At 35.8% G+C, this 11574-nt stretch overlaps 1 protein-coding gene across 1 annotated transcript; it reads left to right on the top strand.

The window, feature by feature from the left end:
* The first annotated feature begins 256 nt into the window (after positions 1–256).
* Positions 257–7906, top strand: LOC106135934 (ceramide glucosyltransferase). The gene has a single exon (XM_060951226.1). It carries the CDS (start codon positions 590–592, stop codon positions 1790–1792), a length of 1203 nt encoding a protein of 400 aa, XP_060807209.1. The 5' UTR covers positions 257–589; the 3' UTR covers positions 1793–7906.
* The last annotated feature ends 3668 nt before the right edge of the window (positions 7907–11574 follow it).

Consider the following 11574-nt stretch of genomic DNA (forward strand, 5'->3'; position numbering starts at 1 on the left):
GCCGTTTAATTACACACGCACACACCTTTGGCGCCATCTGTGACACACACACCGCAAACACAAACGCACGAGAACGCACCAATGCGTTGGCCCAATGTGTACAGACTAAGAACTTAAATATTCTATGCCAGATGCCAAGGAAAGTTGCCGGCATAGACTAAAGATAATGCAAGCATTTAGGTTGCCGGCTTGTCTATCAAATCTTTGCTTGTCTTGTCTCTCTGTCACTTCTGTCAGTCATTATTCTAGTGTCAAGTCAAGTCAAGCCTAGATAAAGTCAAGCAATTTTATCAGTGGTGGGGAATCTTGATTAGAAAGAAAGGCGGAATTTCGGAATTCATTATTTTTATCGTTACGATAGACTATTACAAGTATTATACAACTGTGAACAGTGTGATAAAAATGACGTGATATTTTAATGATGAATCACAGGTCCGCGCGCTCATTTATTGCTCATATGGCGTGTTCTTTTCTGTTTCGTTTCAGTCAGTGTTTCACTAGCGTCGTGACTAGTGGCGCACGTCTCGAACTTTAAACCTGTCGATATTATGTGGCCCGAACGAAAGGATAGCATTGAAATTTTACAATTATGATGCCTATGGTGTACACAGTGTACGGTTTCGCCATATTTTTTATGGTGGCTTGGGTGTGTCTTTGGTGTCTTCATATAATGGCATACTCGTATTCTAAATGGAAGTTATACAGAACAGTAGACCGGTCACCGCCAGAGCAGCCGTATCCAGGAGTTTCGATTATAAAGCCTCTAACCGGCATCGACCCTAATCTTCTTTCCAACCTAGAGACATTCTTTACACTGGATTATCCTACTTACGAGATATTGTTTTGCGTCGAGAGCAAAGACGACCCGGCGGCTCTCTTAGTGGAGGAGACTCTGAAACCGAAGTATCCCCATATTGATGTGAGATTATTCAAAGGCGGGAAGCGAGTCGGCGTGAACCCCAAAATAAATAACATGCAGCCGGCTTACCTGGCGGCGAAGTATTCTTTGATCCTGGTGAGCGACGCCGGTATTCGTATGCGAGAAGATACACTGCTAGACATGGTGCAGCATTTGCGGGATGACGTCGCGATCGTCCATCAGATGCCGTTTGCTTGCGACGCTGAAGGTTTCGCAGCGGTGTACGAGAAGGTTTTCTTCGGCACCGCGCAGGCGCGGATGTACCTCGGTGCTGACTTCCTAGGCATCAATTGCCATGTTGGGATGTCGTCGCTGGTGCGGAAGGAGGCCCTGGACGACGTGGGGGGTCTGGCGGCGTTCGCAGACTACTTGGCGGAAGATTACTTTCTGGCGCAAGCCATAGTGTCGCGCGGGTGGAAGATGAGGGTGGCGTCATTGCCGGCGCTTCAGAACTGTGGAGTTCGATCTGTGGGTGCGCTTCAAGCGCGTCTGACGCGGTGGGCGCGACTACGCATCGCGATGATACCGACCACAACTATGCTGGAAGTGTTAAGTGAGTGTCTGCCGTTAGGCGCCGGCGCCGCGTGGGCCGCCGGCCAGTTATTCGGCGCGGAACCTTTACCATTCTTCTTGGTGCACGTCTTAGTGTGGTTTTTATCAGACTGGTTGATGCTTCGTTCAGTGCAAAATGGGTCTCCTCCATTCACGAAAGTGCAGTTCCTCCTCGGGTGGTTGTGGAGTGAGTGTTGTGCACCGTTTGTGTTAGCCGCGGCGCTGTTAAGCCCTGAGATCTCGTGGCGGACTCGCAGCTACAGGCTGGACTGGGGTGGAAGAGCTCACGAGCTCAAGCCAGTGCATACTCAAAAGCTTTAATTTATGAATGATTGTTGTATGTAAATGGTATGCTTGATGTGTGAATCTGTTTAGATAGTCATAGTTTATATTATTATTTTATTATTTGTAATGAGTAAACTTGTCGCTTTTGTTTTAGAAAGGCGTGTACAGTTTTTACTCTGTAACTTTGCTAATTAATCAAGCAATTATCAATATCTATGATTATAATTTGATAAAGACTTATGGCTCTTATAAGGAAGCTTAGATTTCTTGAGGTTGCATGCAATATTTATCAGTAAATAGCTTAAATTTTAATAGCCAGCTTTATAAGTGGTAATTTCAAACTAAGGATTGTTAATGGTCAGGCTAACCAGAGCATACAAGCTCGCAGGTTATTGACTCATTCCATTTGTATATTATCATTTAAAAAAAGAACCAATGAGTTGTGAGTCATAAATTCTTTTCATTTTAAAGCATGTTTCCTGGCTAGATAGTATAAAAAAAATTGCCCAGTTCTTAGTTATTAAGGATTTAGAAAGTTCAATACAGTTGGCAATACTACCTCTACTTATACTGTTTAACCTTCCTTATTCAAATGTATAGTGTGAATTGATTTAAGTGGGATTATATTACAAATTAAGCTACAATAATGGCATACTAGATTGCACAGGACTTTAAGGTTTGGTTCACATAAGCTGAAGATTTACAGGAAGCACATAAGGTTTGAATAGGTAGTACCTATCTGCTGTTTATGAGAAATTGATCTACTCTCTGTGCTCCAAGCAAAATTCTACTTGCTGTATTAGTTTGATAACAACAAACAAATTGTCAAATCAAACAAACCTGTCTTATCAACCCTCAATCGCTCCCTGTATTTAAAACTGAAACAGCTTTATGTTACAGAAATACCTTGTAGACCATTATAATGGTTGATCAAAGGCATTTCTAAGAATATAGAAATGTATTTTCCTGTGACATACAAACCATATTGCAAAGTAGATTTCTACGCCAAGTAAACAGGGTCATTAAATTCAAAAAATAATTTGTGATGCTTTTCTATGTGATTTAATTTTGAAATTATATTTTTTGCACTACATACCTACCTACCAAACTCTACTTATACCTACCTAAGAAAAGTTGTGAGAAATCCACCATTTGACCTTCATGGACAATTATACAAGGCACTTACCAAAATTGCTATTGAATACTTTACAAAATTCAGAAATATATTCTGTGACATTGGGTATTAATGACCTTAGTGAAATAGACAAATATTTGGTATGTATCATTGCCTATGGTTCTAAATCTGTACTACCTACCTCTTATTTTAAATCTAGTGTAGGAATGCATTAAAAGCAATGTTTTAAAATAGGTAGGTACCTATTTCTTAATTTGAATAAATACACTGCATGTGTTATCAAGAGCATTTAAAAAAAGAATACATTTTTTTTTTGTGTTGCACCTACCTATTTTATGAGGAGTAATCTTTGTTAAGATCCCATTTAATGTTTTAAATAAAACAATGCGGCAGTACCTTTGGACTTGAGGTATGTTTTGTATGGTTGTCTTAAAATACAAGGTCGAATGGGACCAATAATGGCTGTTTAATTGAGTTTAGTCACAGCCAAATAAATTTATTTAAAATTTGTACCAAAGACATTTGAGATTTAAGACTGGATTAGATTAGGGCTTTGAAGGTTTGTTTAGGGGTTTGAAGGTACTGCCTGGTTTATTCTTATTATGGTTATACTTAATTATTTTTGCGGCCAGTATTTATTTGGCTAAAACATTTCGGAAAGTGTACATTTAGGATTTTTTTTTAATTCACCAACAGAATTAAATTTTTCAACCAAAGTCAAATAAGCTTGAGTGTAATTTAAATTAAAACATAATTTACTTTCCATTTTTGCCACTTATTTTTCGCTGGTGTAGTTGGTCAGTTACACGAACTGTATGTTACTATTTAAAAATATTTTCTGTTGATTTGTTACACTTTTTGAAAAAGCAAACTTTTATTTTTAATATTAGTTTTTTTTCTTGGCATAATATTAGTTTTTTTTCTTGGCATAATTTTGAGGAAATTTATGTTGTATATATGTATTTTGATTACAGTCATTAATTTATTGATCATTATTATTTATCTTCTTGGTCTTCATCTTTTGTGATTGTGTCAATGAAAAACAGGTGTTAAATTAAGTTATCTCTTTATCTGACGCACTATCTTAATCCTGTTATCAAAATAGCATTTGGTCTCAATCATTGATGTTTTACGTCTGCGCGTCGCTTAATTTTTCTTTACCACGCACTCAAGAGACCCGTCTTTTCTTATTAAAAGTCCTTGAAAACAAGAATAAGGCATACCGTTTTCTTTCTCTCTTTAATACTTTAACCGAATCAATTTTATCATATTCTTGCAAATACCAGGCTGCAAATTGGTAACGGTACAATTTTACGGCTTGGCATTTTCCGTTTACAATGAGATTGAATTGGTGATTATTTTAATAATTTTGTATAAAAATCGCCTCATGAAAGGATAAAGTCAATTTAAATACATACTTTCTATTCTCATGCAATCGTTGTAAGTATATACTTGCTTAAATTATTTTCGAAAATACTACTATTCTACTTTATTTAACCATCAATAAAATGAATGAAAGCACCGAAACCTACGAGCTTGCATAAAGAGATCTGATGAATGTGGCTGAAGCGAAAGATGTAGTCTCTGCGTAACCCTCTGGGAAAGACGCGTTTCTTACTTAGGTATCTATGTAATCAATAAAATTAATCGCGAACACAATGGAATGTTCATGATGTTTCGTTGAGAACCTGTATCGACAAACTTGTAACTGTGATCGATATTTTCACAAATTTATAGGTCAATGTCGAACAACGAAAGTGTATGAGTAATTAGTGTAGCTGTCGCCCGCTAGTAAATACAAAATTTTAGATATAATGAATGAATAACATGAAAACATATGATTGAGGCGCTCACAAGTGGATCAATAGTCTTGCAATGGAATGTGTACAGTGTAAACGTCTTAAATATAATCGAACATACTTTTCGATGCGTAAATATGTATATTATACAAAAAAAAGTCACAGCCTGGAGAGAATAATAATAATTGGCGTAAATAAATTTACAAGAACACCCTTTTTGGATTTTCCAATAAAAGCTAAAGCTAAGCTAAGCTAAATGCATAAGTTTTAAAAGATTTTGTTGGCCGAACTTTCTAGGTACTCACGAGGTACCTAAAAAAGTTTACCGTACCTAGCGAATAAAAAATGTATTTGATCGCGTAAATATTAAATCTTTCCACTCGTCCTACATCCCCGTAATTGATTGTAATTTTTTATAGCTCTCTAACTGCAATAAAGGAAGGCTACGTCGGTTAAAACAGTAAATTCTGAAAGGTAGCAATAACTAGGGCTCGTCAATGTCAGCGCACAAAGTTTTATTTTCATTGCTGTGAATCTTTTATGCGATTTGGATTTAGACAAACATCATGAAATATGTATAAACAGACATATGAACCTACATACCATCACCGCCTGTCTCCCCCTGGAGGTAGGCAGAGATTATTTACACTTGCTACTATCCATACAGAACTCTCCCGCTTCCTCCGCATTCATTACACTTTTGATGCCTATTTGACGATAAGGGTATTCTTTACATCTCCCTTTTTTAAGACGTACGAAAGTCCTTAAAATTTCGACGAGGCCGGCCCTGTCCTACTTTTACAGTCAGCTGTGCCTTGTAAATATTTGATTGATCACTTATGATGTAAATTGCGATATATGCCGAAAAATTTCTCAGATTCCTTCTCAGAGAATAAATAAATCATCATTATAGAAAAACTTCCTTCCAAACATCTGAGAGATCAATGCAATTTGTGCTGATCCAGAAAAAATACTTACATACGAGCGGTGTTGTTGCTATGTTACTGTAAATCTTTTTTGATCCATATCCATTCGCACAGAAAATCTTTCAACTGCAATAAATGTTCTCTCCTATACCTAAGTTCCAAGAGATTCTAGTATCTAAATATAGTTACTCTAACAGCTGATAGTTACGCTAGAGACAGCTATTTTAAGGCTCTTGACACTTAGCGATAGATCGGAATAGTGACCTTGTACCAAATTGTTTTGACATGATTAGCGTCACCAAAAAATGTTGACATTTCAGTTGCTGAAACGCGAAATCATTTAACGTTATAAGTATGATTGATAAGATAGCAGTATTCAATTGTTTTATTTATAAACCAATGTAAAAATTAACACTGATAAATTTAATAATCAATGACACACATTTCAATGGCGCCAAATGACTGGAAATTTAAGCGACGATAATTTTTTATTTATAGTACCTACGGTTTCGACTCCCCATAACTTGCTGGTTTTTTTTATCTAGGTGTTCTTTGTGACGAAGATCCATTCCGTAAATTTTATCGGCACAATGAATAACCACTTTTATTGCATTTGGAGCCGTAGTTTATTGATAAAAATGTCTGAAATAGTTCCAAATACATAGGTATGTATTTTAAAATGAAGAACAAATTTTTAGCTACCAATTTGAATGATAAATGCACGTGCAGTTTTTTTTTTCAAATAATGAAAGTGCTGACGTCTACGGTCGTTCTATAAATCCCTCCACGTGTCCGATTTTGTTCAGTTACTGCCAATTTTTCATAGTTTTAATGATCCACTTTGAAAAATACTGATAAGTGATAACCCCGTGATATTTTGATATTTGTGAAGTGAAGACTTCGATTAAAACTTTTGAAAATTAACGCAATTCCTAAAAGCAAAAATAAATATTTTTCTGGGAATATTCGAAAAGACGTTAAACAAATACCTACCTACATATTTTATTTATTATTACACGAAGCGTGATATATTCTAAAAATATCTGAATTTTATGATGCATTCCACCAATTTAAATAAAAATTGTATCTATTTCACTCAAGTTTCTCGACCTATCATAATTGTAAAAATTGTATTTATGTTCAGCCCATTTTTATGTTAATGTAAATCATATCGTGTGGAAAAACCTTGAAATTATACAACTAGGTATTGGAAATAAAAGGAATGTAGAATAGGAGATTTCTATATAAAATTATTTAATTTAAAATAAATAAATTTCGTAATGTTCAATAGGAAATTGTATTGATATTTAAATAATGTTTAACAGTAATATCGCTAATTATTTAATTACAATTTGCAAATATAACCTAGATACATATTTGTAAATGAGTACATTATTTAGAATTAAATACCGAAATTATATTTATAATTGGTTAATATGTTTAAGATGTATTTGTGCCATTATAACAATTAAACGAAATTGTTAAAAAACGCCGATATATCTACCTACGCCCATTCTGGCTACTCTGTAATCATGCAACCATTGCAATGGTTTCTGTATCTACATTAATTTTCAATTTTATTTGCCATTTTACGAGAAGTAGTGGTAAATTTCCAACCGATAAAGGGACATCGCAAGTTGAAGCAATAATGACAAGTGCGAGTAATAAATTAAGTACAGTCTATTATACCATGCTATCGTAAGACATCTCTACGAGTTGGCATAACTATGCAATGTGCTGTTGCATAGTTTTTTTTCCTCTTGGCCGTGTACCGCGGTATTTTAAGCTTAAAAATGTTTTTGTAAGATGTCAGATGATGAATAGTCAAAACATCGTATGTATATAATCTGCTTTTTTATTATTCATATGCGACAGCATATTTAAACTAACATTTCGTAAAAGAAAGATTGATTTTTGGACGGATTATAAAAAAAAAACTTTTTGCGCCTCTGTAACGAGACATATTTCTAACTAATTGCTTTATACCTATGGCAATAAAAATTTAACTGTTAAAAATATAAGCTTCATAAATGCTGTTGTTTATAGTTTTAATTTCAATATGTTAAATTAGAAGCAGTGGATTTACCAGTGTTTCGTGAAGTGTTTAATTGTAGCAGCATAATTAAATTATTATCCGAATGTGTGAATATGCAATAATTGAACATTAATTAAGTACAAATATTAATACAAATGCGTGCAAGCCGAAAATATTACCACAAAAGCACTGTTTCCGTCGGATGCATATTATGATAAACCTTCTTTTTTTTAATACTGAACACAGTCAAAATGCTGCCCGAAATTCTAAAGTTAATTTGTGATATTATTGTCTTAAGTTAAAATTAGAATACATTTTTTTTTTCAGAATCTTGTCAGTCTCATTTCAAAGATTTCCCTTCGGTGTAGAACTTTTTAACATAACCTTTTAAATAGAACAACCAATCTTTTTCGTTTGTTTTAAGGCAAATTTAGCAATTTTTATAAGGCGTTACGTTTCTTTAGGCTTTTGAAAAATACCGCTGAGATAAAAAAAGAAAGTAACGGAAACTTTTACATAAAAGAAGCATTAATTTATAATATACTGCAATGGAGAACCTGTTGTCCTGCCCTCTGTGCCCTAACATCATCGGGATGACCTGATAACAGTCACCTATGACACAAAAAATGGCACAATACCAAGTCGGAAAATTTGATTTTCGTTTGAAGAATGTTGACACGCTAAGAAGAAGAAATTAAACTTAGGCCTAGTCTGTACTCACATTATCACGTCTACATTTCTTACGGAGAAGTCACAACCAACAGTCTTGAAAAGATCGAAAGGCCACGTTCAGCTGTATGACCTTATAATGTAATTTAGTAGTTCAAATAGTGACAGGTTGCTAGCCCAACGCCTACAAGAAGAATCCAAAACGTATTTAGCTTATCCCTTAGTCGCCTTTTACGACATCCATGGGGAAATTTGGAGTGGTCCTATTCTTTAGTGCCGGGAACCACACACGTCTAGTCTGTAATACAAATAAACAACTATAGGTAAGCCTACTGGCGTGTATCGCTTCAGTCACGCGACAGTTTTGCAACTAGGTAGTCATCAATGACGTATCCGCCAATGACGATGACGATACTCGTTGCATTATGCCCATCGGATGTTTTGAAGCTACCTTCATAACGGGAAAGCGTAGCATTCTTGCAACCATGACTCATGTCATGTACGCATACGCACGCACGGGATTGGCTCCTGATGTTTTTTTGGAAAATTTCCTTTTTATAACCGGTGAAGTGTACTTTATACTTATAATAATTAAACGTACGTGTAAGAGAGATATTACTGCAGAATGGTATTGGGCGATGAGTTTTGCTTTTCGCTAGTGGCCTCTTTAGGTATATTAACATATGTTATGGACAAACCTTTTTTTAAAGAAATCAATGCATCTTGATAGTATAGCCTTTCATTAAAAAGTAAATAACGGCATCGTTCATTTGCGGATTACTATTCTGTAAAATTCTAAATCCCTTTCCCTACGCCAATGGTCGCGCGGTTCTATGTGTACTAAATCTGCTAAAAAAGTAATATTATAGAGGTGGCTCCTATTTTAGCATTAAAATTCGCAATCGATGTGGAATCGAGAATAATAGGGTCATAAAAATTCGTTTGTCGAATCGAAATGATCTTTGTGTGATCTTAAAATAGCTCGAAAAAACCAGACACGCATCAATAGGCATGACGCATCATTACGCGAATTTTAAAAGTGGTGCAGAGCGATTCCTAGTAACGCTAACCAAACATCTATGTGATGTAATCGTGCAGATTAATCAATAACATACGCTCACGGAATAAACAAATATATTATCTTAGAGTAGTACTTATATGTATAAATTTGCAGTGGATGTGATTTATACTCATAAGCCCTTAATAGAGGTCAATGTGAATACAATGCTGTGGAACCATAATCCAATATTGGTTATCCCAACGTATCTTGTTTTAAATAAATAAAGAAGAACGGGACAAATTGCACAGCATGTCAATTCTGCTATTTTATTTTAATCCGAAACGGATCTGAAACGCATTGATTACAACTTTTGGTATTCTACTAACAATTTGTCAAAACGAAGCCGTAACGCATTGGTTCCGCAGCCGAAACGGTTTGGTTGTCGTATTCTGCTAAAGGACACGTAACCTTCCGTTTGCCGTTCGGCTATTATTTCGTATTCTGATAAGTTTTTGACAGTTGGTCCGGCCGAAACGCAACGGTTCTGCATTGGTTGAATTGTCCAAAGTTACGGTTTTGCATCGGCAGCAAATAACCAACCGCTTCCGTTTCATTTGCGTTTCAGCTATCAACGTAAAGTTACTGGAATACCGTTTGACAATTAAACGCAACTGTAACCAAGCCGAAACGCATCCGAACTGTTTCGGTTAACAAATAGCAGAATTGGTCTGCAGGTTGAGTTAGCCCCAAAGCAGGAATGTTAAAAATAAATTAATAAAATTAACGCCAGGAGGAAGAAGCGGAAAGTATGCAGGGATCATAGCGAGTGGTACGTGTAGTCTCTGCTAACCCCAACGGTTAAAAAGCGTGATTCTTTGTATGTAGGAAGAAGCGGTACAATTTGTACCTTCACTAAATATTTTCTAAAAGCGATTCCGAAATTTTTACATTCATGTATTTGTGCGGGCGGACCTAACTATGGTGCATTCCGAAAAAGGAATATTGTATCATCTGGCTCATGACTTGTGCTTAGACGTAAGTTCCGCCTTCTCTTTGGGGAGGACCCGGCGTCCTACTTGACCTGACCAGTTTGGATTATGGTTCCACATTCAATAACCTAAAAGTCGGTGCGGATCGAATGATCAAGTTATCCGGCTAAGCGTTTAAAATTCACTGACTCGAGTCATACCGCGGGTAAGTAAATATTTAGAATCGAATTAATCGATGCTCTTTGAGGGAAAATATCATAAGGAAGTTTGCACTTTAAAGCAACTGAATCTGTTCGGGGTAACGGTGTAGCCGTGTGGTTCCTGGCACCAATACAAAAAAGAATAGGGCCACTCCATCTCTTTCCCATGAATGTCGTAAAAGGCGACTAAGGGATAGGCTTATAAACTTGGGATTCTTCATTAGGCAATAGGCTAGCAACCTGTCAACTATTTGAATCTCAATTCTATCATTAAGCCAAATAGCTGAACGTCGCCATTCAGACTTTTCAAGGCTGTTGGCTCTGTCTACCCCGCAAGGGATATAGACGTGACCATATGTATGTTTGTATGTAACATGTCATGGTCAAAGGCAGACCTAACCCAAACGAAACAAACGCCAGAAATTGAGAATATGAGACGGACTATCTTCATCTCGACTACGAGCTACTGACTTGGAATGTATTGTATGATTCATATAAGTGGGAGCCCAAACGAGTAGGTATACTTTTAGGTAATGTAGATATTTTTATCGTGAATTATATTGACTCATTGTTTGTGGGGCCTATACTAAATTATTTACAGTAAGACATCGCTCGATATCACAACGTCATTTAGCCTAAATTACGTCAATAGTCACGAATAATCCAATAAGATTTATGTTTTATCAGCCTTTACCGCGTGTAATATGACATTTGTTTTGAACGCAACCGTTGAAAAGAAGCAGTACCTTATATTTTATTAATAAATATGATTTGTTTATTATTCTAGTTGAAGTCGATCTGCTCCTGAAATTTTACATTCCGAAAAAGAGACAAAAGTACAATTCCAGATCAACATTTTTTTTTACCCATACAAAGAAGAAGGAACGTAACTACATATTTTAACTAGTTTCGCCCGCGTAAAAAACAATGTACGGGACAAATTACACAGATTAAATTAGCCTTGAAGTAAGTTCAAAACTTGTGTTAGGAGATAATATATTTTATAATAAATACTTATATAGATAAATATCTTATAAATCAGAAAAGTTTCCCTGGGATGGAAAA

Source organism: Amyelois transitella, chromosome 24, assembly GCF_032362555.1.
Source record: "Amyelois transitella isolate CPQ chromosome 24, ilAmyTran1.1, whole genome shotgun sequence".
Taxonomy (NCBI): domain Eukaryota; kingdom Metazoa; phylum Arthropoda; class Insecta; order Lepidoptera; family Pyralidae; genus Amyelois; species Amyelois transitella.

Bases quoted from the DNA above. Each gene is read 5' to 3' on its own strand.
- LOC106135934 (XM_060951226.1), top strand. From the start codon at position 590: ATGATGCCTATGGTGTACACAGTGTACGGTTTCGCCATATTTTTTATG.